Source organism: Mesoplodon mirus (genome assembly GCF_964341445.2).
Source record: "Mesoplodon mirus genome assembly, chromosome: 2".
In the NCBI taxonomy this organism is placed as follows: Eukaryota; Metazoa; Chordata; class Mammalia; order Artiodactyla; family Ziphiidae; genus Mesoplodon; species Mesoplodon mirus.
Genome location: NC_138977.1, coordinates 202,376,335 through 202,404,295, shown reverse-complemented (window position 1 = coordinate 202,404,295; position 27,961 = coordinate 202,376,335). Strand labels below are relative to the sequence as shown.

Below are 27,961 nucleotides of genomic sequence, written 5' to 3'. Positions count from 1 at the left end.
TTTCCTCCATCTTCAACCCCTGCTTCTAGGAAGCAACCTCCAAAGACATGCTTTTTCCTGGGTCAGTTTCCTCAGTGTCCCTTCAGGGAAGGAAAGAAGGAGAAGGGGGAGAGAAAGCAGAGATTCCTGGGGAGTCTATGCTAGCAGTTAGGGAATCAGAAGCACAGGAGGGCCTCTGCAGAAGGAAGATATGGCTATGACAGAGCTGGCAGCAGAAAATGGAGGGGGAGGGGTGGGGATGGGGGGAGGGGGGAGACGGGTAAAAGAAAAAAGCCGTGTTTTCCCTGGGCCCTGCCTATCTCTGAAGGGCTCTTCCAGTTCCTAAGCTCTCCACAGGCTAGGCCAGGCGTTAGGGCAGCTGGGACCGGGAGGAGGAACGCCTATTCTCTTCCTACTCCAAGGAAGATCAGTAGCTCAGAATCTCAGAACAGAGGGTTCTCAGACCTAGGTGTGGTGAGCAGACGATGCAGACAGTGCGAGGAGACAGCAGAGGAATTGTGGAAACAGGTTGGAAAGTGGCAAGCACAGGAGAGATGACAGCGTCTCTCTCTCTCTCGGGATCCCTGGCCTTGGTAGTGTGGGGTCCCTATTCCCTAGATTCCTCTACTACTGGGGTCTCTAAAAGAAGCCAAGGACATTGGGAAAGGAGAGTGGGGAAGGGGACCCTTAGGGTTTTCTCCCGGGTTTGTGCGCCGCGCCGCCGCGCGACTGCAGAAGTACTTGGTGACCCGGCGGCGGCACTGCTCGCAGCGGACCGCGCAGCACCAGTGGAACTTGCAGTTGCAGCTGGACACGGTCTCGGCGCGGCGCTCCTCCACCGCTAGCCCACAGTCCCCACAGAGCCGGCGGCAGCTTCGGCGCTCCCAGCGGCCCAGGGCCCGGCCGCGCCGCAGGCACTCTCTGCCTTCGGTGCCCAGCAGTCCTAGAGTTTTGTTCTCCAGGCAGTAGTCTGGGGAGTCCTCCAGGTGCACCAGCTCCCTCGTGGAGATGGAGCGAAAGGTGTCTGCGATGGCGCCGCGGCCCGCCGCGCTGTTGCCAGCACCCTGCAGCAGGTCCACCTTGAGAGCTGCGTGGTACTTCTCTTTCAGGTGCGCGCCCACCTCTCGGAACTCAGGCAGCTGCAGCCAGCAGGTCTGCGTGGTGCAGCTGCCAGACACGCCGTGGCACTTACACGTGCGTTTCATGGTGCCCTTCACCGCCTGGGAAGAGAGCTAGGAGTGAGTGGGCCAGGGATTAAGCGCCTGGGGAGTGTCACCCTCTGGCGGGTTGCGAGGATTCTAGCTAGTCTACGTGGCCAGCCGCCTGGATGCCGCGATTCCCCAATCTGATGAATGAATTGAAGAGCCGTCCGCACCTAGGGCTGGTAGTGGATGGAGCCAGCTGCCTGACCCCAGGGGCTGCAGGACTCACCTTGCGGCCAGCCTCGTTGTTGTGCAGGTTCATGGCTGCCCGAGCATCCTGTCCTGTCTCCAGGGCATCGACGAACTGCTTGGATATTGCCTCTCCGAAGCCAACGTTGTCGCTGCAGCCTCCCCACAGCCAGCCTTGGCCCCCTGGAAAAAAGGCAGTGGGAAGAAAGGACGGCCCGGAGCCTCCTGGGCTGCTGGTTCTAAGTGGGTTTGGGGGATCTGAGGTGGGGAAGGGTTCAGGTGGGGCGAGTGCCCTGTCTCCAAATTAGTTTCACCCTAGATTTGTTTTTGCCACCCTTGTGCTCCTACTTCCAGCTTCAGCCAATCCCGTGCCCAGGACTCCAGGACATGAGTAGCTGCCAAGTGAGACAGGTGCCTGCTCACCCTGTTACTATGTTTCTGGCCTTTGGGCAGAGTGTGCAGACCTCCGCCAGCGACGCCTGGAAGGGACATAATGGTGCAAAAAAGGTGAGGAAAGCACAGCATTGAGGGGGAGAGAGAAGGGCAATTCAGATATGGAACAGCAGTTGGCAGTTGAGCTGCAGGGCAGGGGGTTGGAAAGGATAGTGGAGGTAAACAGTGGAAAGGAGATAGGGATAGGCAGCATGGAAGGGTGTTCCCCCTATGTTTGAGACAGTAATAGGAATGATTCTGAAGGCAGGGTTCTTCCTTTATCATTATTGTGTTTAAATTAAGGAAACCACCCAGTCAGAGAAGGGTCCCCAGCTACATTTAGCCTGGTTTGTCACTGTAGGGTTTGGGCTTAAACTGGTTCGCCCTGATTTTCCTCAGATTTAGAAGAACACAACTCTTCTTCACCCCACCAAGTACCCACCAAGCTTCTCATTATTTAAGTGAACTTCATTGGGCTGCCCTACCCACCCTCAAGATCACTACTCACCCAGTTGCCCATTGCGGGAGTCATCACAGCCACAGTTGTCAAAATCCCCAAGGCTGCAGTTTCTAGTCAGAGTGTACATAACCCCGGCAGAACTGATGGCATGTACAAATGCTGTCTCCCGATTAGCTGGCAGGAACCAAAAATTGAGTGAGTTAGAGGGAGGAGTTACAGCCCAAAGACATACCTTTAATACCATCATTATACCCTCCTCTCCCTGCTCCATTCTATTTCCCCACCTTTATAATGTACCTTATTCTCTTCCAGGGTCTGCTCCAGCCCTGGTCTCAGCCCTGCTCTTCTTCCTTCCCATCTTTTCAGGTCACACATTTTATGACTGAGTGGCTAGATTATTGTTGATATGGGTGCGATTTAGGTGGGAAAGAGCCCAAGAAAGGAATGGGGGAGAATCTGAAGGTTAGGTTGTAAAGAACCCATCCCCACTTCCTCCTGGAACATTGAAGTCTGAGAGGCAGGTGCTAGCTAGTCCTGAAAAGAACCACTGATTGGCAGCTCTTTCATTTCCTTGCATGGCCGCTTTTTATCTTCTCCATGGGAATCTGGGCTCCAAGTCAGTTCCCACTTGCCCTGTACCTCTCTGCTAAGCCTGCTGAAGGAAGGGGCTAAGAGGCATGAAGATTTACGACCCCTACCTACCTTATTTATAGTTTGAGGAAGCCTTTAGCCAGCCGGGAGACTGAGGGTGGTATAGGTCCATTTGTTGAGCATTGAGGGTGTTGGGGAAGAAAGAAAAAAGCTCTATAGGTAGGAAAGAGGAGCTGGAGAAGGAACAGAGAAGATGCTGGAGAGGGCAATGACCTGAGAGCAGAGACCAGCTGAGAACAAGGGTGTAGAGGAGGCAGGGGGCCACCCCTGGAGAGTGGGGCTCTAACCTATGGCCAGGGGGTCCAGGGAGCTGTGGCCAAGGCTTTCCTTACCACTGCGAAGGCCGCCATGGCTGGACAGCTGCAGGGCTCTCTCAGGGCAGTTCCAGCGGTCCCAGGCAAACTGGTATTTGCATTCTTCAATACCACTCTGGGCACCAGCTGCCACGCTGCTGGAGTAGATCAAGTAAGCCTGCAGGGACACAGGGGTCAAACTTCAGACTCACAGCAACTGAACTTGGGAGGCATTTGCCCTTAAGTGGCCAAGCACCTCTTTTCCTGTGCACTCCCATCCCTCCAAAATAATGACAGAGTAAGCACTTTAAATATGCTTTTAACATCACAAATAACATCACAAATTTAGGTAGAAACCTAAGGCTCAGAGAGGTGATGGAAAACAGTTTGCCCAAGGTCCCACCACTAACAAATGTTTAAAGTAGGAATGAAAATCGGTTTCATTAGACTCTAGACCTCACTGCCTCTACTCATTATACTATTCTGTCACTCCAAAATGAGCCTCAGTTACATAATTCATGAATTTTCAGCTGTTTTCATCCTACTACTAGCTTAGAAGAGAACATTTTGTGAGCTGGAAATGTCCTTAGAGGTCATGTAGTACAATGCCAGCACTTTAGAGATGGAAGACCGCCTCCCACCCTGCGCTGAGGATGGGTGACTGTAGCCTGACGCTGCGAAAGAAAACTTTTCTGGCTCTGGAAATTCTGGCCATAAATTCAGAGTTAATATTCCTGAGTTCTTGTCCTGGCTCTGACACTAGTTTGCTGTGCGGTTTGGGGTGTGTCCCTAACCCTTTCTGTGCCAGTTTTTCTGCCTATAATATATATAGCATAATAAAAGATTTAATAAGAGATATTGACATGTGTAGTCTTCAGTCAAGAAGCTGAGTGAAATCCAAATAAATCAAAGGAATTTCTTTTCTTACCTTTGGACCAGTCATCAGGAAATTGTTCACTGACCTGGAAGAGAGAAAAACCACAGAACATAATAGAGATACACCAATTCATTTCTGCTGCCAAGAGTTGTGAGAATTACTTCAGCAAATATGCAGGCACACCTCAGAGATATTACTGGTTTGGTTTCAGACCACTGCAGTAAAGTGAATATCACAATAAAGCCAGTTACGTGAATGTTTTGGTTTCCCAGTGCATATAAAAGTTATGTTTACACTATACTGTAGTCTGTTAAGTATGCAATAGCATCATGTCTAAAAAAATACAATGTAAGTGCCTTAATTAAAAAATAGTTTATTATTAAAAGTGCTAATCGTCACCTGAGCCTTCAGCGAGTCGTAATCTCTTTGCTGACAGAGAGTTTTGCATCGATGTTATGCTGCTGACTGACCAGGGAGGTGGTTGCTGAAGGTTGGGGTGGCTGTGGCAATTTCTTAAACTAAGAGTAAATTTTGCCGAATTGATTGGCTCTTCCTTTCATGAATGATTCCTCTGTAGTAGGCAATGCTGTTTGATAGCATTTTGCCCACAGTAGAACTTCCTTCAAAACTGGAGCCGATCCTCTCAAACAGTGCCACTGCTTTATCAGCCAGTTTATGTAATAGTCTTAAGTCCTTTGTTGTCATATCAACAATATTTACAGCCTCTTTACTACGGGTAGATTTCATCTCAAGAAACCACTTGCTTTGCTCATCCATAAGAAGCTACTTCTCATCCGTTCAAGTTTTATCATGAGATTGCAGCAATTCAGTCACATCTTCAGGCTCCACTTCTAATGCTAGTTCTCTTGCTCTTTCCACTACATCTGCAGTTACTTCCTCCACTGAAGTCTTGAACTCTACAAAGTCATCCATGAAGATTGGAATCAACTTCTTCCAAACCACTGTTAACGTTGATCTTTTGACCTCTTCCCATGAATCATGAATGTTCTTAATTATCTAGAATGGTGAGTCCTTTTCGGAAGGTTCTCAATTAACTTTGCACAGATCCATCAGAGGAATCTATCTATGGCAACTATAGCCTTATAAGATGTATTTCTTAAATAATAAGACTTGAAAGTGAAAATTACTCCTTGATTTATGGGCTGCAGAATGGATGTTGTGTTAGCAGATGTGAAAACAACATTAATCTCACTGTACATCTCCATCAGAGCTCTCAGGTAACCAGGTGCATTATCAATGAGCAGTCATATTTTGAAAGGAATCTTTTTTTTCCCTGAGCAGTAGGTCTCAACAGTGGGCTTAAAATATTCAGTAAACCATGTTGTAAACAGATGTGCTGTCATACGGGCTTTGTTATTCCATTTATAGAGCACAGGCAGAGGAGATTTAACATAATTCTTAAGGGCCCTAGGATTTTCAAAATGGTAAATGAACATTTGCTCCAATCTAAAGTCACTCGCTGACTTAGTCCCTAAAAGAGAGTCAGCCTGTCCTTTGAAGCTTTGAAGCCAGGCATTGACTTCTCCTCTCTAGGTATGAAAGTCCTAGATGTCATCTTCTTCCAGTAGAAGGATGTTTCATCTACATTGAAAATCTGTTGTTTAGTTTCACCTCCTTCATTAATTATCTTGGCTAGATCTGGAATCTAGATAACTTGCTGCAGCTTTTATATCAGCATTTGCTGTTTCCCCTTGCATTTTTATGTTATGGAGATGGCTTCTTTCCTTAAACCTCATGAACCAACCTCTGCTAGCTTCAAACTTTTCTTCAGCTTTCTCACCTCTCTCAGGCTTCATAGAATTAAAGAGAGTTAGGGCCTTGCTCTGGGTTAGGCTTTGGCTTAAGGGAACGTTGTGGTTGGTTTGATCTTCTATCCAGACCACTAAAACTTTCTCCGTATCAGCAATAAGGCTGTTTCACTTATCATTCTTGTGTTCGCTGGAGTAGCACTTTAAATTTCCTTCAAGAACTTTTCCTTTGCATTCACAATGCAGCTAACTGTTTGGGGAAGAGGGCTAGCTTCCGGCCTATCTTGGCTTTTGACATACTTTCCTCACTAAGCTTAATAATTTCTTGCTTTTGATTGAAAGTAAGTGACTCTTGTTTTCATTTGAACACTTAGAGATCATGGTGGGGTTATTAATTGGCCTAATTCCAATATTGTTGTGTCTCAGAGAATAGGGAGGCCCAAGGAGAGGGAGAGAGATGGGAGTGGCTGGTGGGTGGAGCAGTCAGAACCCACACATTTGTTGATTAAGTTTGCCATCTTATATGGGCATTGTTTGTGGTGCCCCCAAATAATTACAATAGTAACATCAATTTTTTTTTTTTTTTTTGGCTGCGCTGCACAGCTTGCAGTATCTTAGGCCCCCGACCAGGGATTGAACCCAGGCCCATGGCATTGGAAGCTATGAGTCCTAATCACTGGACTGCTAGGGAATTCCCACAGCAAAGATCACCATGACAAATATAAAAGTAGTGAAAAAGTTTGAAATATTGGAAGAATTACCAAAATGTGACACAGAAACACTAAGTGAGCAACTGCAGTTGGAAAAATGGCACCAATAGATTTGCTCAATCCAGGGTTGTCATAAACCTTCAATTTGTAAAAAATACAAGATCTGTGAAGCACAATAAAGCAAGTCTGTAATTGAGAGGAAGAAAGGGAAAATGGTTTTTCCAAGGAAAAATTTTGCATAAGGAATCTACTTAATTTAGTGGGGAAAAAAAGAACATGTACAAAAGGAGCTAGTATTATGCTTTGCTTGGATTTTTAAAATTTCAGATACCAAAAATGTTGGGAGTAATGTTTGATCGTTATTTTGCCGTGGAGTGGGAAGAGAGCTACCATTAACTTGCTACTGTCTACCAGACACTCTACTCTCAGTATTTTACATGTTGATGTTGTTAAATCCTTACTATCTTGGGCATTGTTATCCCTAGTTTTCAAATAGGGAATCTGAGAGACTCAAAAAAGTTAAATATATTGTTCAAGCTCACCCAGTTAATTAGTGATTGAAGCAAGATCTGAATCCAGGTCCATCTGACTCCACAGGACTCTTAGAAGGATAGTTCTCTAATCAGAAAGAGGTAAACAGTGGAATAACTTTCTAGGGATTGAGTCATAATTAAATTCCAAAAATAAATAATCTGACTCTGGCAAATAGTTTGGCTGTTTCTTTCAAAACTAAAAATGGACTTGCCACACTACTTAGCAGTTCCACTGTTGGGCATTTATCCAAGAGAAATGAAGACTTATTTTTACTCAGGAACTTGTATTCAGATGCTCATAGCAACTTTACTCAGAATAACCAAAAATTGGAAACTACCCAGATGTCCTTCAAAAGGTGACTGGTTAAAAAAATTGTGGTACATCCATACCATGGAGTGCTACTCAGCAACAAAAAGGTATGAACTCTTGATACACACAAAAACTTGGATGAACCTCAAGGAAATTAAACTGAGTGATCAAAGCCAATCTCAAAATGATACATACTGCATGATTTCATTTATGTAGCAATGGTTAAATATGTAATTATGGAGCTAAAGACTAGATTAATGGTTACCAGGGGTTAGGGATAGGGGATGGATACCACTATAAAGTGATAACACCAGACAGTCTTGCGGTTATGGTAAAGTGTCTTGATTGTGGTATGGTTTTGCAAAGCTATACATGTGGCAAAATTGCATCGAGCTATACACATACATACATATATACATACACACACACAAATAAGTGTATGTAAAACTGGTTGAAGTCTGAATAAGCTTCATGGATATTGTACTATAGCTGTAAGATGTTAACACTGGGGGAGGCTGGGGAAAGGGTGTGTGGGACTTCCCTGCATGTTTCTTTGCAACCTTCTGCAAATCTATAATTATACAAAAATTAAAAATATACATACATAATCTAGAGTGCCAGAGATTTGGCAAATGGACTTCAGTATAGGCATGTGAAAATTAATGCATATATATTACCTATTATCTTTCTTTTTCCATTATATTGGGAGAAAGTAACATGGGAATCGTTATGTATTATTCCATGAAAGTTGTTGTAACCTGCATTTCCAAAGGCCAGTAAGATGCTGGCCATCACAGAAAGTGGGTTGGAAATGAAAAAGGCTAAGAAAGTTCAGTTTCCCATCAGAGGCCAAAATAGCTTGACTGGCGTCATACAGAACACACACAACACCTAAAATACGGGTAGTTTTTGACAAACAGTATCAATAAACTGAGATGCGGCCATATGAGAGAAGATGGAAAAGGTTCAGAAAGAAATGTAACAGAATTTTAGAAAATCATAAAAGACTACAGAGTCTAGCAAAACCAAGGCCTACTTTTTAATGCTTGGCAAGCAAAATTAAAGAAGCAATAAATACAAAGAAGCAGTACCCTCTTGGGGGCAGTAGTACCATCAAAGCAGGAAAATAAATTCAAAATGATGTGAATGAACTCATAATTGCCAAAGCCATTATGGGTTTGGAGATAAATTTCTGATCCTTAAAGACTAGTGTCAGACAAGTCAGCCAGTTCCTGTGCCTCAGATAAAGAAGCCTGAGCTTGCTGTGTCTCAGAAGGGCAATCTTTATGTGAGGGATAACTTTTGAAGATTTTTGTACATTACCAGGCCAGACAGAGGCTAGTTCCCATTCCACAAGACAGACAGACAGTATCAGGAAAGAAAACAAAAGCAACAAAATGAAGACTGGGTGGCAGCCAAAGGAGAAAGCTTAGTGGTGAGCCTGGGTCAAGAGACTTCCTTTGAGAGGACACTGAGTTGAAGTCACAGAGAGTGATGAGCAGAGATGCTAGAAGATTCTTCTTTCCTCGAAGATCCTACAGTATGTAAAGATTTGTATGATATGCTGGTATAGCCTAGTTGATTAATCAATCAGATGTAATTGAGCACTTGCCATATGACACAACTGTAGGCCTTATTTGGACAAAATTCCCGTAAGTTGACTTGGGTTGTTAACCCCGAGGTATTTGCAGATATATTTGAACCACATGGAAGGGGTTACTTGTATCCAGTATGAAGAAAAGACTCCAGTATGTCCTTGCGCTGAGCACCAAAGGAGGAGGGTCTTGTTCTTGATTAATGAGATGATGGCAAGGTGTCCTTTTGAGGAGTAAAATAGAATATGGATTACAGAAAGCATAGTGAGTGTGTAATGTGAGGAGAGCAAAAGAGGAAAGAATTTAAGTGTTTGTATGGGTGCCACCTAGGGACAGTAATATGATTAAAGGAAAGATGCTAACGAACAGTGGAAGATGGAGACAGCTCTACAGAGCATGATCCAAGCAGCATACTACTAGATGAAGGTGCAAGCTTCCCGTTCCCTATACGTACAATTGCTGATGACACTACCCAGGTTGGGTGTCAGTCAAAGGGTTTATGTCTTTCTGGACCCTCCCAACTCTTCTCAGACCTTTTGTTAAACTCCAGACTTGCATATCCAACTATATTCCTTTTTTTAAAAGAACTAGTGTTTGAGTCCTAATTTTTTTTTTTTTTTTTTTTTTTTTTTTTGGCCATGCTGCACCACACGGCTTGCAGGATCTCAGTTCCCTGAGCAGGGACTGAACCAGGGCCCCCTGCAGTGGAAGCACGGAGTCCTAACCACTGGACCACCAGGGAATTCCCCCAACTATATTCTTGACATCTCCACTTCGATCTTTCATAGGCAGCTCAAACTTAACACGTCCAAAACTGAACTCTTGATCTTCACTGCCACCATTTCAAACCTGCTCCTCCCATTGTCTTCCCTATCTAAGGAATGGACAGTTCTTTCTTCCATTGGCCAGACAAAAATCTTGGAGTCATCTTTGACCTTTCTTTCTCTCACATCCTGTATTCAGTCTGTCATCAACTCCTGCCAGCTCCAGCTCAAATTATATCCAGACTCTAACTGGTTCCCAGTACCTTCACTGCTGTCACCCTGGTCCAAGCTGTCATTATCTCATGCCTAGATTATCATTAAGGCCTGCAAACTGATCCCCTTGCTTCCACCCTTATTCTCCCATAATCTATGCTCAAAATGATTGGTCCCTTTAAAAAGTGATCCATTTAAAATATAAATCAAATTTTGCCACTCTCTGCTCAAAATCCTCTAGTGGTTTTTTATCTCACATAGAGTGATAGCCAAATTCTTATTGTGGTTTATAAGATCCTATACAATCTGACACCCAGTTAGGCCTCTGGCCTAATCTCCTACTACTCTCCCCTCACTTACTCTGGTCCAGCCGCACTGGTCCCCTTGTTGTTCCTCCAACACACCAGGCACTCTCCAGCCTCTGGGTCATTGCACTTGCTGTCTTTTCTGCCTGGAATGGTTTTTACTCAGATAGTCACACAGCTTGTTTCTTCACCTGCACTGGCCTTTTAATCAAATGTGTCATTCTCCCTGAGGTTTTCCTGGATCATCTATTTAAAAATTGAAACTTCCCCCACCCCTTTCTCTGCTCCATTTTTCTCTACAGCACTTTTCATCATCTGAACACTAGGTTTTACATCTTTATTTGTATATTCTCCTTCCACTAGACTGTAAGCTTCATTAGGCAGGTTTTTTTTTTTGGTCTGTTTTGTTCACCAAGTATTATCAGTGCCTTGAACAGTGCCTGAAGATAGTAAGCATTTAATAAGTATTTGTTGAATGAAAGAACAAAGGAACTCACATTTAGGGGTGGGAGCAGGAAGAAGTATCATCTGAGGAAACTCAGAAGGAACAGCAATCTAGAGAGATGGGGGAAAGGAGAGAATCCTTCATTTATGCCCAAGGTCTTACCACCATGATTATGCAATATCTCCCAAATCTTTACCTCTAACCCTGACTTCCATCTTGAGATCCAGAGCTGCATTTCCAAATGAATGCTAGACTTCTCTCCTGGGAATATATCTAATTGTGAGGACAGTATGTTTATTTTTTAAAATTTTAACTATTTAATATTAAAACACACACTTTTCAAATAACTCCAATGCCTATTCCAAAATATTAACAATGATAATATCATATGAACACTTATGGGATATGGTTAAAACTTGAGTTTTTTCTTACAAGGGAAACACACAGCTATTAGAAAGCACTCTCAATAACAGTATAATCCTCAAAGGTTGGGGTGGGGTGGGCAATTGGTGCAAGAGACAAGAAAATAGTAGATTATCTGTGAAAAAGTCTTCCTGGAGATTATAATTACCCTCCCTCCCCACTCTCATGGTGGTTGAAAATCACTATTATATTGAGAGAAAAACTCTCCTTTTTTTTTAAGAATTAAAAAAAAATTTACTGTGTGTTCTTTTGAAATCAGCAAAGTGAACCTAAGAAAAATAGGTAACGTAATCAAAAAGATAAAAGCAAAAGTTAAAGAATTAGAAGACAGAAAAACAGTAGTTTTATAGAGCTGTCTTTGAAAGATAATAAAACAGCAAATCTCTAGCTAGAGTCACCAAGAAAAAGAGAAACACAAATACATACAATTAAGTTGATTCATGCAAAGAAAATACTATAAAAGGTTTCAAGGGACTTCCCTGGTGGTGCAGTGGTTAAGAATCTGCCTGCCAGTGCAGGGGACACAGTTTCGAGCCCTGGTCCGGGAAGATCCCACATGCCACGGAGCAACTAAGCCCGTGCGCCACAACTACTGAGCTTGTGCTCTAGAGCCCGCAAGCCACAACTACTGAGCCTGCATGCCACAACTACTGAAGCCTGCGCACCTAGAGCCCATGCTCCACAACAAGAGAAGCCACCGCCAATGAGAAGCCCGTGCACTGTAACAAAGAGTAGCTCCCGCTCGCTGCAACTAGAGAAAGCCCGCGCACAGCAATGAAGACCCAATGCAGCCAAAAATAAATAAATAAATTTATTTTTTAAAAAATTTCAATATATCCTTCTATTTTCTTTAAAAAATTTTTAAACTACGGATGATTTTCTAGGAAACTATTACTAAATTTGCCTTATTATTAGGCAGAAAACCTGAGAGAGGGAGTTCTAGAGCCAGAGGGTTGGTGTCCCAGCTCTGCCACTACTAGCTATGTGACCCTGGGAAGAGACTAGTCTGTGCTCAGTCACCTGAACCGTAACTAATGTGGGGATGGTGTGGTAACCTCAGAGGGTTGTTGAGAGGGTCAGATGAGATAATACTTGTATAGGACAAGTGACAAACTGGGGGAGATGCTTACAATATATGACACATGAAGAGCTCTTACATATTAATAAGAACAAAACAAACACAGAACTTAAAAAAAAATAAAGGACACAAACAACACAAATCCCAAAAGAAATAAAAATGGCCAGTAAACAATGGAGGAGAGTATGTTTAAAAGTTAACTCATCTTCCCTGCCAAACTAGCCACTTCTTCTGACTTTACTAGTTTTTTTCCCCAGTCTCTCTCAATCCATTCTCAACATCCAATCAGTTTTTACGACCTGTGTGTTTTTTACCTTTATAATATTTTTCACATACCAGTTCCCTCTTTTCTTTCTCACTACCTCAGTGACTCTCATTGTCGCAGCCTTAGTTGTGGCCTCCGACCTAGACCACTGTAGAAGCTCCACTAATAGACTTCTCTACATAACATTTTTTATCCCATTCAATTCAGGTAGAGTCTGCAGCTAGATCAATCTTCTGAAAGCCTGATTCCACTGTCATCCTACTCAAGAATCTTTTGTAGTTCTCCAACTCTGGACACTCAAGGTCCTCCATAATCTGACCCTACATACCTTTCCAACCTCATTTCCCATTAAATATCCCTACTTGTCCAATCCTCTAGTCAAGCTGAACCACTTGCTATTCGTGGAAGTCCATGCATTCATGCCTCTATACCTTTGCTCATGCTGTTCTGTTAAATCTTACCTATTCTTAGTATTTCCAACCAGTAGTGCTGAGACAACTGGATATCCACATACAAAAGAATGAGGTTGGATCTCTACCTCACACCATATAAAAATTAACTAAAAATGGATCATAGACCTAAATATAAGAGCTAAAACTATAAAACTCTTAGAAGAAAATACAGGTGTAATTTTTCATGACTTGGAGTCAGGCAATGGTTTTTTAGATATACCAAAAGTACACATAACCAAAGAAAACAGATAAATTGGACTGAATCAAAATTAAAAACTTTTATGCTTCAAAAGACACAGTCAGGAAAGTAAAATGACAACCGACAGAATGGGAGAAAATGTTTACAAGTCATATATCTGGTTAGACACTTGTATCCAGAACATATAAAGAGCACTTACAACTAAAGAGTAAAAAGGCAAATAACCCAATTTGAAAACAGACAAAGGATCTGGATAGACATTTCTCCAAAGAAGATATACAAATGGCCACTAAGTACATGATAAGATGCTCAACACTGTTAGTCATCATGGAAATACAAATAAAAAACACAAGAGGGCTTCCCTGGTGGCACAGTGGTTGAAAGTCCACCTGCCAATGCAGGGGACACGGGTTCGTGCCCCAGTCCGGGAGGATCCCACATGCTGCGGAGCGGCTGGGCCCGTGAGCCATGGCCACTGAGCCTGCGTGTCCGGAGCCTGTGCTCCGCAACGGGAGAGGCCACAACAGTGAGAGGCCCGCATACCGCAAAAAAAAAAACACCAAAAAATAAAACAAGAATTTTCACCCACTAAACTAAAATTAAAAAGACTATAACAAGTGTCAAGGATGTGGAGAAATCAGAACCTTCATACATTTCTGGTGGGATTAAAAAATGGTGCAGCTACTTGGAGAATAGTCTGGCAATTCCTTAAAAGTTTAAACAAGGAGTTACCATATGACCCAGCAATTCCACTCCTAGATATTTACTCAAGAGAATTAAAAACATGTGTCCAACAAAAACTTGTACATGAGTGTTCATAGCAGCATTATTCATTATAGCCTAGAAGTAAAAACAACCCAAATGTCTATCAAATGATGAATGGATGAATAAATTGTGGTCTATTCATACAATGGAATATTATTCAGCTGTAAAAAGTAATGAAGTACTGACAAATGCTACAACATGGATGAACCTTGAAAATATAATTCTAAGTGAAAGAAACTAGACACAAAAGGCCATAAATTATATGATTCCATTTATACAAAGTGTCCAGAACAAGCAATTCCATAGAAACTGCAAGTAGATTAGCAGTTGCCAGGGACTGAGGGATGGAAGAATGGGACATGACTGCTAATGGATAAGGGGTTTCTTTTTAGGGTGGTGAAAATGTTCTAAAATTGATTGTGGTGAGGGTTGCACAAATTTGTGAATATACTAAAACCTATTGATTTGTACACTTTAAGAGGGTAAATTTTATAATATATGAATTATATCTCAATAAATATGTTATTTAAACACCTTACTTATTCTTAAATTAGTATCTAGCTCAAAAGCCACAGCCAGAATTTTTGAAGATTCACAGCATCTTTTTTCTTCTTCACATAAAGGTTTTCCTTTATTCCCTTGTAATCAACTATAAGTGGAGCCTGCCTTAATTATCATTGTATCCCTTCCAGCTCCTAATATAGTTCCTTGAACATAGCAAGTACTCTATAAAAGCAAATTAAAGGGTTTTGAAAAAATAATCGGAGGGTCATCAGAATCAACATAAAATTCTAGGATTAAAGGGACTGAAAAAGGATTTGGGGGACTATGAGAACAAAGTTTATGGCAAGCCTGTGTTCCCACTAATTTTCTAGCATTGTGAGCAGATGAGCGTGCTACATTTGCAGAAGATTATTCCACAAGAGCAACAGACAATGAACACTGAGCAGATGTATACAGAGGTTGATGTTATAATCAAAACTTTTAGCAAAGTCAATCTGACACGCTTAATGCTATATGTAATTGTTATTGTGCTTCATAGTAATTAGGCATAAGTAGTAAGCAATTTACATAAATAACTGTAGTTAGTTTTGCTTTTACACTGCCAAATAAAAATTTTATAATTGTTTCCTCTCCTTTGGTTAGTTTTCCAGTCTATATACTGGTAACATATAAAATTTAATTTCTATCACACAAATAATAGTTAACGTTTATCGAGTATGTAAGGAACTCTCTGAGTGCTTTACCTGTAACATCGTTTTCAATTTTTATAACAACCCCATGAGGTAGGTACTGGACTACTTATTGAGTGTTTATTCTGTGAACACAAAATACTATTTTTACTGCCTTACATGTTTTAAGCTCACATAATTATTACAATTATATGAGGTAGAAACTAGTATGTCTTCCATTTTACAGACACAGAAACTGAAACAGAGTGGTTAGCCAGTGTCACACAGCTAGTTAAATGGTAAAGACAGGGTTGGAACCTAGTCAGTCTGGTTCTGGAGCATGTACTCCCTTACTGCTGTGCTTTTCTGTAACCCATATTTCTCTTGCTCTTATTCCCACATACTAATCCAGGACTCCTGATCCCAAAAAGTTCTTGATAAGTATTTCCTGGAGGTCTCAGGGATGTTTTGCACACAGTCAGAAAAATCTCGGTTAACTATCACATTGTCTCTGCTGCTTTTCTATTATTCCATTGCTCCAGCTCTTCCTTCTGCTTCATGCCTACCAGGCACCCATATCTACCAGGCTCGGCTTTATCTACCACCACATCCCCTGGGCACATTTTGGGGGTACTGTTGCTGCTCACATTGGGTTCAATGCATAAAAAAGTAGGGACAAACAAATGTACCACACTAATGCAAGATGTTAATAATGGGGGGAATCTGTGCAGGGGAGAAGGGCAGGGGATATATGGGAACTCTGTACTTTCTGCTCTAGTTTTCTATAAACCTAAAACTTCTCCTTTAAAAAGTCTATTTTTTTAAAATGTAGGGGCAAATGTCTTTTAACCCCTTTTAGAGTTTTACTTTTCCACTTGGGTATCAAAACTGCCATTTGTGTATAAGTTCTTACAGGGTTTTAGCAAAATAGTTCTTTTGTTTTTGCTCATAACAACCCCTGGGAAAGAGACTCCTAGTCACCCTCCAACCTCCTTCATTGAACTGAAACTGAGGGGCTTGCTAACAAATTCCAGTGACAAGCTTTATAGCTGGATCTTCTCAATTCCCTTCCTTTAGAGAGAATCCTCTCCTGGGAAGACTCCATAGTCACTCATTTAGATAAACCTCTGGGGCCTGAGCCTTACCAATTTTCCTGATCTGCCTATATATGCTGAATCCAAGTGGTGGGCCCAGCCTGGAGCCCCTTCAAAAGGTGGCCCTTTCAAAGGGTGCCATCCTTGCAAGGAAATGAGCAATTTTAAAAAGTGTTAACTAGAGACTCTGTAGTGTTCTGTTCATACCTTTCTTGGGATCGGCTTTCAGGGACCTCATGCAAAAAGTGCCTTTGCCCACCCAAGAGCAGTGTGCTTAGTCTTGACACCCTGGCCATTATTGGTTCACCCACCCTGGACCTCTTCCACTCCTATAATGACTCTGAAGAATAAGCACCAGTGAACTTTCTGATTTTAGGGAAGACTGTTTATTGCCTTGGAAGCTGACAGTTTCCAATGGCTCAAAAGCAAACACATGGAGACTAGGGTCTGACCAGATAAGCAGGATAATTTCTCAGTAAGACTCTGACTGAAGCTCTAGCCCTGCCCCGTCCCCAGATGCCTGAAGAGGGTTACTTTGGTGTCAGCATCTCCCCAGTGGAGGAGGGTGTAAGCAACAACCACACTCCGCCGATCCCCTTTAATTGTCAGGTGGCCATAGTCCCTGGCCTGGACAGGACTGGATTCTTTCCCTACTTCCTGTCTCCTACCATCTGTCTTGCTTTGGCATTCTTTTAGAGGTGTTCCATTAGTCTGGGACAGTGAAGTGCAGACTTGGACTATGTAAAACTGGTGAAGTCTGAATGTGCTTTATGGATATTGTACTACAGTTGTAAGATGTTAACACGGGGGGAGGCTGGGGAAAGGGTGCATAGGACTTCCCTGCATGTTTCTTTGCAAGCTTCTGCAAATCTATAATTATGTAAAAATAAGAATGTAACATACATACATGTATACATAATCTGGAGTGCTGGAGATTTGGAGAAAGGACTTCATTACAGGCATTTGAAAAACAATCCAGATGTATTATTTGTAAAGCGCATGAGAATCTTCTGGGGTTTATTAAACATGAAGACCCTCAGCTCCAGAGACTCTTGTTGGGCGGTGGTGATGGGGGAGTGGGTCAGAATCTGCATGTACACATTCCCGAGACGGTTGTATTGCAGATAAGCCTGAGAGTCCGCTTTGAGAAGCACTGGTCAGTGGGAGAACACGGAGGTGCTTACAAGCATCTGATACCTAGGTATAATTTGAGGGCCTGGGAGACTCAAATTATTGCCTCAGTCTTCTGGAAAATGGCTGCTCCAACTGCAACAGTAACAAATAGGTGGACATTCTCTTTGGTTGTGTCTGGATGGAGCACCTTCTGGTTTCAGTAGTTCCCAAAGCTCTCACTGGTCACTGCCTTGAGGCGCTGAGTCTCTGATTGCACTGAGTGTTAAAACCGTGGATCTCATTCCTTCCTTGCAGTTTTTTCTTTTTTTCTTTCTTTTTTTTTTTTTTTTGTGGTACGCGGGCCTCTCACTGTTGTGGCCTCTCCCGTTGTGGAGCACAGGCTCCAGACGCGCAGGCCCAGCAGCCATGGGCTCCGGACGCGCAGGCCCAGCAGCCATGACTCATGGGCCCAGCCGCTCCGCGGCACGTGGGATCGTCCCGGACCGGGGCACGAACCTGCGTCCCCTGCATCGGCAGGCGGACTCTCAACCACTGCGCCACCAGGGAAGCCCTGCAGTTTTTTCTTGGTATTAGTGTTTTCCTGGTGATTACAGCTGCCCTGTTTATGCCCACCTTCCGCATTCCAAGGCTAAAATATCTGGGGGGAATGGAATATGCTCACAAGGATTCTGAATCTTTATATAGGGGCCCTCTGTCCTCTAAGAAACAAGCTAACTACTTTCACTCATGGAAGTCTTTAATGCCATAACTATGATTTTATATTCTTAGACGACCTCCACACTCTTGTCATCAACCTTGAAATGAGTCTTTACTCATTTTTTGGCCTATGCTTTTTCCTACAAGCTTCTAATGCTGTTTCATTCTTCTCCCAAGTTAATTTACCAACAGTAAGAACTTGAGAGAGCAATCAGATCTCTCTCTCTCCTTCTCTTTATCCATCAGTCATCCTGAGCTCTCACAGTAATGTTTCACTCAAAGTAACCTCTGCTGATACTTGCTCCCATCTGGGCTGGTTGGCCAAACTGTGTCCTTTTGCTTGTCTTTACTAACTTTTGCCATGACTTCTCTAATATCAACATTAACAAGTTCCTTCCTCTTCCTTTTAACATGAGTTTAAGTCCTTGCTATTCTCTTCGTTACTAAGTATCTTTTCAACACTTGTTAAGCAGCCGTCCACACATACAGATGCATTAGTAGTTTTGAGGTTGTGGGTAACTGCTAAAGCAGAGCCCTGTGGACTTTCTGTCATTTCCCCATTGCTTCTCTGCTCTAGGGACCTTCTAAACTTGCAGCACCTCAGTGGCTGTAATCTGGCCATAATCTAACCACAATTCAAAATTCTTTGATCTAGGGCACAAACACCCACACCTTTCAACATTACATATCTTTTCTTGTGGCCTATATGGCCTCCTGAATTGCCTATTCCATAATCAACCTGATCACCAGCAAAAAGTTTCCCAGGGATCTGGGGCAGGAGGGGAGGGACTTTAGATCCACCCAAATACAAATGCCACAGCTTCTCTTTTAGCTCTTGGAAAGTCTCCAAGTTTCTTTAGTTTGTTTGTTTGTCTTTTCTTACCTAACATTTGTTATCCATAGATCCATACACTCAAATTTTTAAAGCTCTCTTCACCTGATACCATTTGAAGAAATTTATTTTACCCCCTTAGGAAGTTCTAGAAAATTACAAGTTCCCATTCTCTGTTAGCTATTTCTCATTGTGGACAGGCGGTTGCAGCCATTATCCAATTAGTTGTACCCATTTCTCCCTATTTGCGGGCTTTCTCCAAACTAGGGTAGCCCATGAGGCAGTCTGTAGCATATCACCTTGTACCATGAGTGGTGCAGCCGCCCTGGTGAGGACACATACCTGGTTCTGTATAGTTCCATGGCACAGGAACAGGAGCACCCAGCACTATGCTATCTGCAGACTTGCTTCTCCCTTTGCCTGACCATGACCTTGTTACTGGGCTAAGTTTGTGCACATGATTCCCTCTCCCCTCAGTATGAGAGTTCCCTCCCAGGAAAGAACTCAGTCTCACGCAGAAAGCCTTGCAGGCCAGCCTCACTGGTTTCCCAAGTGTGCCCAGATACATTTGAATCCCAGTGGTTGATATGACTTTGATTTAAGTTAGGATTCCCTTTTTCCCTTCTGCACACATGTTTTTAAAAAACAAAGGTTCTAAATATAATTATAATTCTCCAGAATTTGGTGTTTTTCTCTCAATGCTAAGGACTTTCATCTCAATGCTCTCTCATCCCTTCATTTCTTCTGCCTCCTTTTACTTTCCCCACAAGTCCTTGAATAACAGGTTTGGTTTCTCCCTGCCCTTTGAGGTCCATAGAAACTCTTTGGGTCATGAAGCTCTAGTTGGCCTACTTCAGGAGAGACCATCGGTTTATAATAACTTTGGGTGATGGCCCAGGGAAAAGAAGAAGTGGTTGTAAATGAATGCAGATACAGATCTCCATCTGGTGATTTGGCACAGAGAGAGTACAGGGGAAAGGTTAAGGGGAGGGTCCAGAGTAGGGGAGCTGCTAGAAGATGCCCCAGTGAAACAACTTTCTCTTAGAATGAATGTCTGAAGGCCAGGTTTTTCACCTCATAGCGCTCATGAGATGCACTGGGCTGGGGAAAGCCCAGAGACAGCTCTTTCTGAGCAAAATTCTTCGTGACTCTAGCCTCTACAACATCAGTCCCACAGAGCACACACGCACCAGCACACACACAGAAACGTACGTACATACACAATTACGTATATAGAAGGTGAGCCTTACTAGTGACTGTGACATAATATCTCGTTGGTCCAAACACTTTCACTACGTTTGCTGACAATACCTAAGGATATTTAAGCTAGAAATAATTCACTGTACAATTAGAGTTAAGTTTAAAATGCAGCTTTTTCTAAGAGTGACCAGCATGACTAATTCTTATCCACTGTAAAGTAGAAATAATTGAAATCAGGCTCTTTCCTATTTAGTTATGGGGAGGGATTAAGGAAGTAGAAGGCACAAGATAGCTGAAGTCTTCAAGGGAAGAGAAGGATTCAGAATTTCAAAGGCAAGTTTCCTCCTACTTAAAAATTTGTATTTCAGTAGATTGAACAGAACAGAGGCCAGATTACAGTGAGTAAACAGTTATGAAATGAAAGTAGCTAGTATAGATTCATTGAAGGAGTACGGATATGAAAGGAAAGAGAGAAAGAAATGATTGCAGTGAAGATTGGGGCCAAGTGAAGGTTTTTTTCAAGATATGTATAAAAGGAAAAATTAACAAATGTGTAGTTTTGGCCATATCCCCATATCTATTTCACGGATTTAAACTCCCTCTCTTTCTTCAAGGGGAATTCAGCCCTATAAATAATTCTCAAACTGTTTTATATAAATGTGAATTTTCTATATTATAATGCAGTGCCCTAAAATATTAGGGGAAAAAAAGTCTTGTAAACCACTTGGCAAGGAGGAAAGAAAGAAAGAAAGAAGAAAGAAAAAGGAAGGAAGAAAGGAAGAAAGAAAAGTTAAACAGATGCCTCAGTTTTAGCAGTTGTCCTTAATATTTATATTAAAATCCCACATTATCTCAGATCTAGCCCTTGCCAAGTAAGTACTGGAAAAGATAATATAATAGCCCACAGACAGCTGTGTATCATGGGTCTCTGCAAAACAGTCTCAGGTTCCTTCCCAAGCAAATCATAGATTTTCAAGGGATAATCTTTTCCCTTGAAACTGAAAAGTCATTTGTATTTCAGGATATTTTATAGAGTGATAGGCTCTCTTTCCTTGTCCTCATTTCCTTCCTTCTTTATGTATTGTAGCAAACTCTGCTGAGAAACACTGAGCTACAAAAAACACTTCAGCATTCAGCATGTAAATGAGGACTGTAGCTGGGAATAAGCTGTACTCATTCTCCATTCTGTGGTCCCTAAGCAAAAGCTGCTAAGGTACAGCTCAAACCACTGTTCCCAGAAAGCCTGGGATTGCAGGAACCTCTTCCAGGATTGTTATGAAGGCAAAGAGTTTTGTTTTGTTTTATGATCTTGTAACGTTGGTCCCTGTAGTGCAGACTTTAGAAAATATTCATGTTCTCAGTTGCATTGATGGATCAGTCAATCAGTTTATATCAGGATCAAGAAGGGAGGTATGCATGGTAACTATAAAAATTATCCTACAACACAACTAGGTGACCAGTTCAAGGCAGGAATATTGACAGGCATTGGCACTTTGGTACCATTTTCATTACTTAATGGAACAAAATCCAAATGGATGGTAAAATTTTCTTTCCTCAATCTGACCCAGTTATCAATTTCTGTTGCCTTTGCTGACCAGCCACAGCTCAAATAGAAATAAATTCAAATATTTTTTGAATAAATTTTCTCTTTTTACTCATTTGTATTCTTGGTTTTTCCCCCAAGGGCAGTCATATCTGTATGATGTTCCCCAAGATTCACTCTAATTACTGGCTCAAGATCTCTCAGACACAAGATTCCTTTTCCTATCATTCTTTTTCCTATTTTGAACCATGGTAGTATTTGGAAGATTTAAACAAAGAGAAATATATGCAGTTGACAATGTTACAAGAAAGTATAGATGAAGCAAGAGGAGCTTGCAGTTGATAACTGTTGAAGCTGAGCTATGGGGGTTCATTATATATGCTGTTCTCGCTAGCTTTGTAAGAAAATGAAAATGTTCATAATATAAAATTAAACAACAGAGTGAATAATCCAAACAGAACCAATCATCTGTGCAGTCTAGGCTCTACCAGATGCCTTGGATTCACATGAAGAAATGCCAGACACGATAAAATGTTTCACTATCACTATTTATTATCTTGGGTAGTATGGAAAGGAACCTTCAAAGTCTGATATAGAGAGCCTGAGTAAAGCAAAAGGACTGTGATTTATCGTAGCAAGAGAGAATTACAGTCTTGAATGAAGGAGAATTTTTCCTCATGCAGGATGGTTTAAGCTTGACCTAGTAAACATAAGAATTTCATCTATGGAGTTGCATAGAAAGATTGAACTATTGGCCCACTTACAGGGTCTTATTGAAACTACTGGCACATAGCCTCGTACTGTGCTGGTACTGCAGGATGCTGAAGTTGGAAAAACATCCTATTAAGAAGAGGGAGTTTGAACTGGTCAGATAAAGGTAAGTTTAAGCGATACCCCTATGGTCTGATTTCTCTTGGCCTGGAGAAAACTCTGACCTTAGAAGCATACAGTGAAATGATATGATCAATAACAAGAGCCGACAATAAAGATTGAGAAAAACAAACCATAAAAGTTTGGCTTATAATGAGGCTAGAGGGTCTGTCCAAAGTGGATGGTAGTTTCTTTCAAGAGGCCCTCCGAGTGTAGGTATATTTCAGATGGGAGGCAGTGGGAAACGTTATTTATGTGAACCAAGCTCAGAGTTCCCCCAACTGTTAACTGAGCATGATCTTTTACCTAGGAAGAAAAATCTGCTTTCTGAAAAATGAGGGTTTATCCTAAGAAAAATTGTACGGACCTCTCTCTCTAAGCCCTATGAATTCTCCTCTGCCTTTCTGATGGAAATAGGAAAGAGGTTTTTTTTCTGTTTGGGTTTTTTTTTTTTTTTGAAGATCAACACTATACATTTATTCTACACATCTCCCCATCATGTGCTTGAATTAGGGATATTGGGAAATTTGTTTTTACCATTGGCTAGTTACTTTGATAATCAAAAGGCGAAAGACCTCTAAAGATTCCAAGTGTTTATTTAAAAGCTGTTATGAAATGAAATGAAATTAAAAATGATGAAATGAAGGACACCCACAATAATTCTTGAACTCCTGGAAATCCTAACAGATGCTGCAAATATAGGTCTTTATTCTTAGGAAAATATAGTCAGAGCTAGCTTCCTTATGCTATACATAAACTTTTAACATCAGAGGCAGTACAGATAGTACAGAAGTTTTTGAACTGATCTCCAAACAAACACAAACCCACTATGTTGAAAAGAACAAGTAATTTGAGGTTTAGGGCAAAAGCCAGTACTTCACACATCTAATCCAAATCAAAGAGACTGCAGATAGTTTTTGGTGGGATGAAAGGAGTGAAATAAAAATAAATTCTATGGGTAAATAAATGTAAGAGACAATTTAAATAAGCTAACAGAAGAAATACATTAAAAAATAAAAATACTAGCCAGGTACAAGCTTTTGTTTCTCAATGCCAGGCTTCTGCATCTTTGTCAGACTAAACTGTTAATATCATTAAAAACTCCCAGAAGAACTGGAGTGCCAGACAGAGAAAGAAGTCTGGCCACAGAATGAAGGAGCATGGTCCACTATTCTAGCTACTGAGCTACAAATCATGGGCAGAGGAAACAAACCAGAGTCTTGTCTGACACAGGATAGTTTAGTGGCTCAGAGTAGCAAGTGGTGTAGAGTCAAATTCCTGTCTCACTACTGACAAGCTGTGTGTCTTTGGCCAAGTTACATAGTGAACGCTCACTAAATGTTGGTTCACAATATTATTATTCCTGAGTATAGATTGTGTCCCAGGATATGGGGCGGAGCCAAAGCTAATCATAAGTTACCCTTTCTCAGGAGTCTATAGCTATATAGCAGTTAAGAACTTCAGTAAACCAGGCAACTTTCTACTTTTAAACTACAAAATGTGAAAAAGGGGAGCAGAGAACAGAGGTAGCTAATTTAACCTGGGAAGACTTCGTGGAGGAGGGACTACCTGAACTAAGTCTTTAAGGATGAGCAGATGGCAAAGTTCTGGTGGAATCTTTGGACTCTTTTAGCCAAAAAGCCATTTCACCCAAATGTGAGCAAATAAAATCCTTTGCAAATGTCCTGATTTATAATAATAATAATAATAATAATAATAAAATCAGCCAGCAGATTAAGAGAATTTGATCATATCAATTGGATAAAAAGAGAAAAGAATAAATGAAGCCCAGGAAAAAGGGATTTTATTAATAGTCCCAGAGAGAATTAGCATTACCCAATATAGAGCAGCATTAAACCAATTGTCCCAGCTGGGAAAAAGAAAAAAAAAAAGTAAATTCTTTCCATGGAAGAGAGAGGATTTGGAATGAAACTCCTTTTCTTCTAGCCTTTTAAAAAATACCCCCATTTTTCTCTATATAATATCACAAAAAGGAGATCTTTCTTTGTGTCATATTATCTTCTACGCACACAGAAATGAAGATGCACCACGGAGCATCCTCCTCATCGTTTATACAAACTGGTTTTGTAAGAAAAGCTGTAATGAAGTGTCTCCTCCCAGACCTCACAGCCTTTGTAAATGATAATAATTATTATTATATTAATACTATCTATGGCAAGAGATACAGAGATACTGAAAGGAAAAACGCAGGGCTCCGCTATTGAGAAATCAATGACAAAATGGGAATTAAATTTCAGTGATCATGTCTCAAGCCCTTAGAAGGACTTCCTACAGTGCAGCTGCCAACCTAATCCACCTCCGAGTTACTCCACGAATACCAAGCCTTTTTTTATGGACTATAAACTTTTTTTTATTGAGAAGGGAAGCTATTAGGTATGTGAATCTTTTATATTGGCATATTATTTTCCTAATTTCAAAGCAATTCCACACACCTTACTTTTTATTTCCCCAACTTTGCAGATTCCCAACCTCTGTGAGGATGAGAATCCCTATTTAATCTGACAAAGTTTAGTGGATTCTCACCTGTTCTTTTTTTATCTGTCAGTGGGAAGAACTCAACAAAAACTTAATATAACAACAAATTACCATGAATTCAATAATTTTTAAATGAGTGTGTATTTTATTGTTCATATATATGTGAAAAATAGTTTCACATATATGCAGACAATAATAAACTATAGATGATGCTTGGTGAGAACATGGACTCAACGCCCCCCCCCACACACACACACATGGTAATTGAAGTGCTTGCTAATCAGGGGTTCTGCATGTCATTATCAGATGAAATTTCAAGAGCCATAGAAAGGTTACCCTAAAAATGTACCTGGAGAGAACCAAGGAATTATGTATATCAAAAGCTGCCTTAAAACCCAGAGATTTCAGATAAATTCTTGCTCTACTGCAGAAAAGAGAATGACCCTATTTAACTCCTTTGGAAAGAAGGAGAGGCAGTGATCTCTGTTAAAGAATGAGAGCAGAGCCAGCGTTAACCTCTATGTCTCAGTGCATCTTTCTGATTTGGTGATTGAGTGGAGCAGAGAGAGAGAGAAATGGATAGAACTGAGCAAGACCCAGTATCATTGTGAGAGATCATTGGGAGTAAAATAAAGGTAAGAGTTAAGGAAAAACATGTTCTAGGCCTGTTCATGCCAGATAAGTAAGTATATTGGAAGTGAAAAGTCAAATTGGTTTATCTCTGGCCACCATTACAACTGTCTCCATCTGCTTGGATGTATCATGCATTCATGCGTTCCCATTCTCTCTCTCTTTTTTTTTGTTATTGTTTTTTGTTTTGTTTGTTTGTTGGAGCCATTAGGATTAAGAAAAACAAATTCAGAGAAAAGATTTTTCTCAAGTTACTAAAGGAAATTATCCTCAGAAGTGTCCCAACAAGAAGAAACTGTGGAGAATGCTTCCCCCCCACCAACTCCCACCCAATTATCTTGCACTGAGATACCTAGTAAAACTGCATGTTGTAGGTGAATGTCATCTTTATTCTCTCCTTTTCAAGCCCAGGAATTTCTGCTGATGGACTCTTTTAGACAGTAATTTCAGGAAAGCCTACAATTGAACAGCCAAGCAGAAATTGTGGTTCTATATTTGTTAAATGCTTTTGAGGTCCTCACATAAAAGGTTGATAATGAAGTATTAAGAGAAACTCTGAAAGGCTGCGGTTGGTCAAATTTCTCTGCATGGCACAAAGGGGAGGATGACCTTATGCAAAACCCTGATAGTTCCATTATAAGAATAACCAAGATTTAATGTGAAGTTTAAAAATCACTTTCAAATGCTACCCAAACCAGACTCTTGGCAAAGTATAAATGTTTCATTCAAATTGGGGCTTATAGGGGAAAAGCAATTAAAATCTAATTGCATTATACAGGAGATTTATACATTTTCTCCTCAAAGTCAGGCAAGGAGAGAAGGGGTTCTTAAACCCTGTTTTTAAATTAGAACTTTCTTTCACATCTCTTTTTTTCTTGTCTCCTTTTGAATCCAGACACTTGAATTTGGACAGACAAGCAACCCAGCCACCTTTCAGTGTGGCTGTGTCAGTATCGGAATGAAATGAACATGACCCCCTCCAGCAGGGAAGGAACACACAGTAAAGGTATTTTTTATAGAACAATTCTTCACACTGCCCTGGTGACTGGGGAAAGGAATCTCGTGTTTCTCTTTTGCTGATACTGAATCAGCTGAAGAATACCATGAACGTCAGTAGAAATGCTCTGAAATAGTCTGCTCTCCCTTTTGTCTTTTTGTTCTCATGAAGGAGAGAGAAGACAGATTTTTTTAACATGAAATATTTAATTAAAATGCCACTTAAAAATCGACCAGTTATTCGGTGGTTCAGTTTATAATCGGCGATGTTGCAAATTATTGCGTTAACTTGCAAACTGTATTAATTTGGCATACTTCTGTTCGACTCTCTAATAAAGATGGCTATACTCACTAAAGATAAGAATACATTCTTAACTAGCATAGGAAGCTGATTTCAGCAAAGAAATTCCTATTCTTGTTTTCTCAATAGTTAATGTAACAATTGGATTTATATCTTGGTTACACAGATGGGCAAAATTAGAACTGATAGAGAAACTGAGTTTATATCTTAATTGGAGAGAAATTCCAAACACCTTAGCAACATGCATCTCCCAGGTCTTACTTCTGTATGTTATTGCATACTTGCTTATTAACATTTCCATATATAGATCCTTATACGGTTTCCAAGAGCTAAATGAAAATGATGATAATATCATCTATCATTTGTACAATGGTTTATAGCTTACAAAGAACTTTCACATACATTTTCTCAGCAATTTAGAAATTTGTGTAAATGGAATAAATTAAATACATTTGTAGAGAAGTTTAGATTTCTAAAGCAGTTTATTTCAAACACGTTTATTAACCCACTAGCAACTCGGTAGCTCGAGCAAATTTTTAGTCTCTAGGAAGTGTCAATATGGACAGTTAATTAGAATATTATGAAAAAAATTAAAGTCAGAAAGTGCAAAATAAGATCCCATTGAATTTTGTCTCCAGCCTTCACCTCAAAGATCAGATTCAGCAGACGGTAGAACTTGCTTTGAACCACCTTCTTCTTCTCCACAATGCGGACATCAGGATTTGGTAAAAAGGGGTACTGTCCATTTCCCCCAAAAAGACTTCGAATATTTGTGGTCCAGCAACTTATAAAAGTAAGAATCCCTCCCCCCATCTGATCATCCATTCCTTTATTACCTGGGGTCCTAAAGATTTACTAAAACCGGCCATAAATTAGGAAGAGCCCTACTCCACGGAACAATTTTTTTCCTAGGAGAGATCCCAAGGCTTCCAACAACTCTGGAAATGAAAATAAGCTCTCTCCAATAGATTACATACATTTACCTATTCCCAGTTCCAGGTAAGAGTCCAGGTTACTTACCAGGTGTGGCTGAGTTGGAGGACACAGGTGAAAAGAAAGATGCACACAGAAGGCTTCATAAGCAACAT

The 27,961-nt window shown here is 41.1% G+C and overlaps 1 protein-coding gene across 1 annotated transcript; it reads right to left on the bottom strand.

Moving 5' to 3' along the window:
* Nucleotides 1-588: 588 nt before the first annotated feature.
* Nucleotides 589-27,961, bottom strand: WNT8B (Wnt family member 8B; the record flags this gene model as incomplete). The annotated part of the gene is given in 7 exon segments (XM_082641442.1): nt 589-707; nt 710-1,199; nt 1,411-1,553; nt 2,311-2,436; nt 3,246-3,384; nt 4,135-4,168; nt 27,894-27,961. Coding segments are annotated over 7 exon segments (1,041 nt in total). The 3' UTR covers nt 589-666.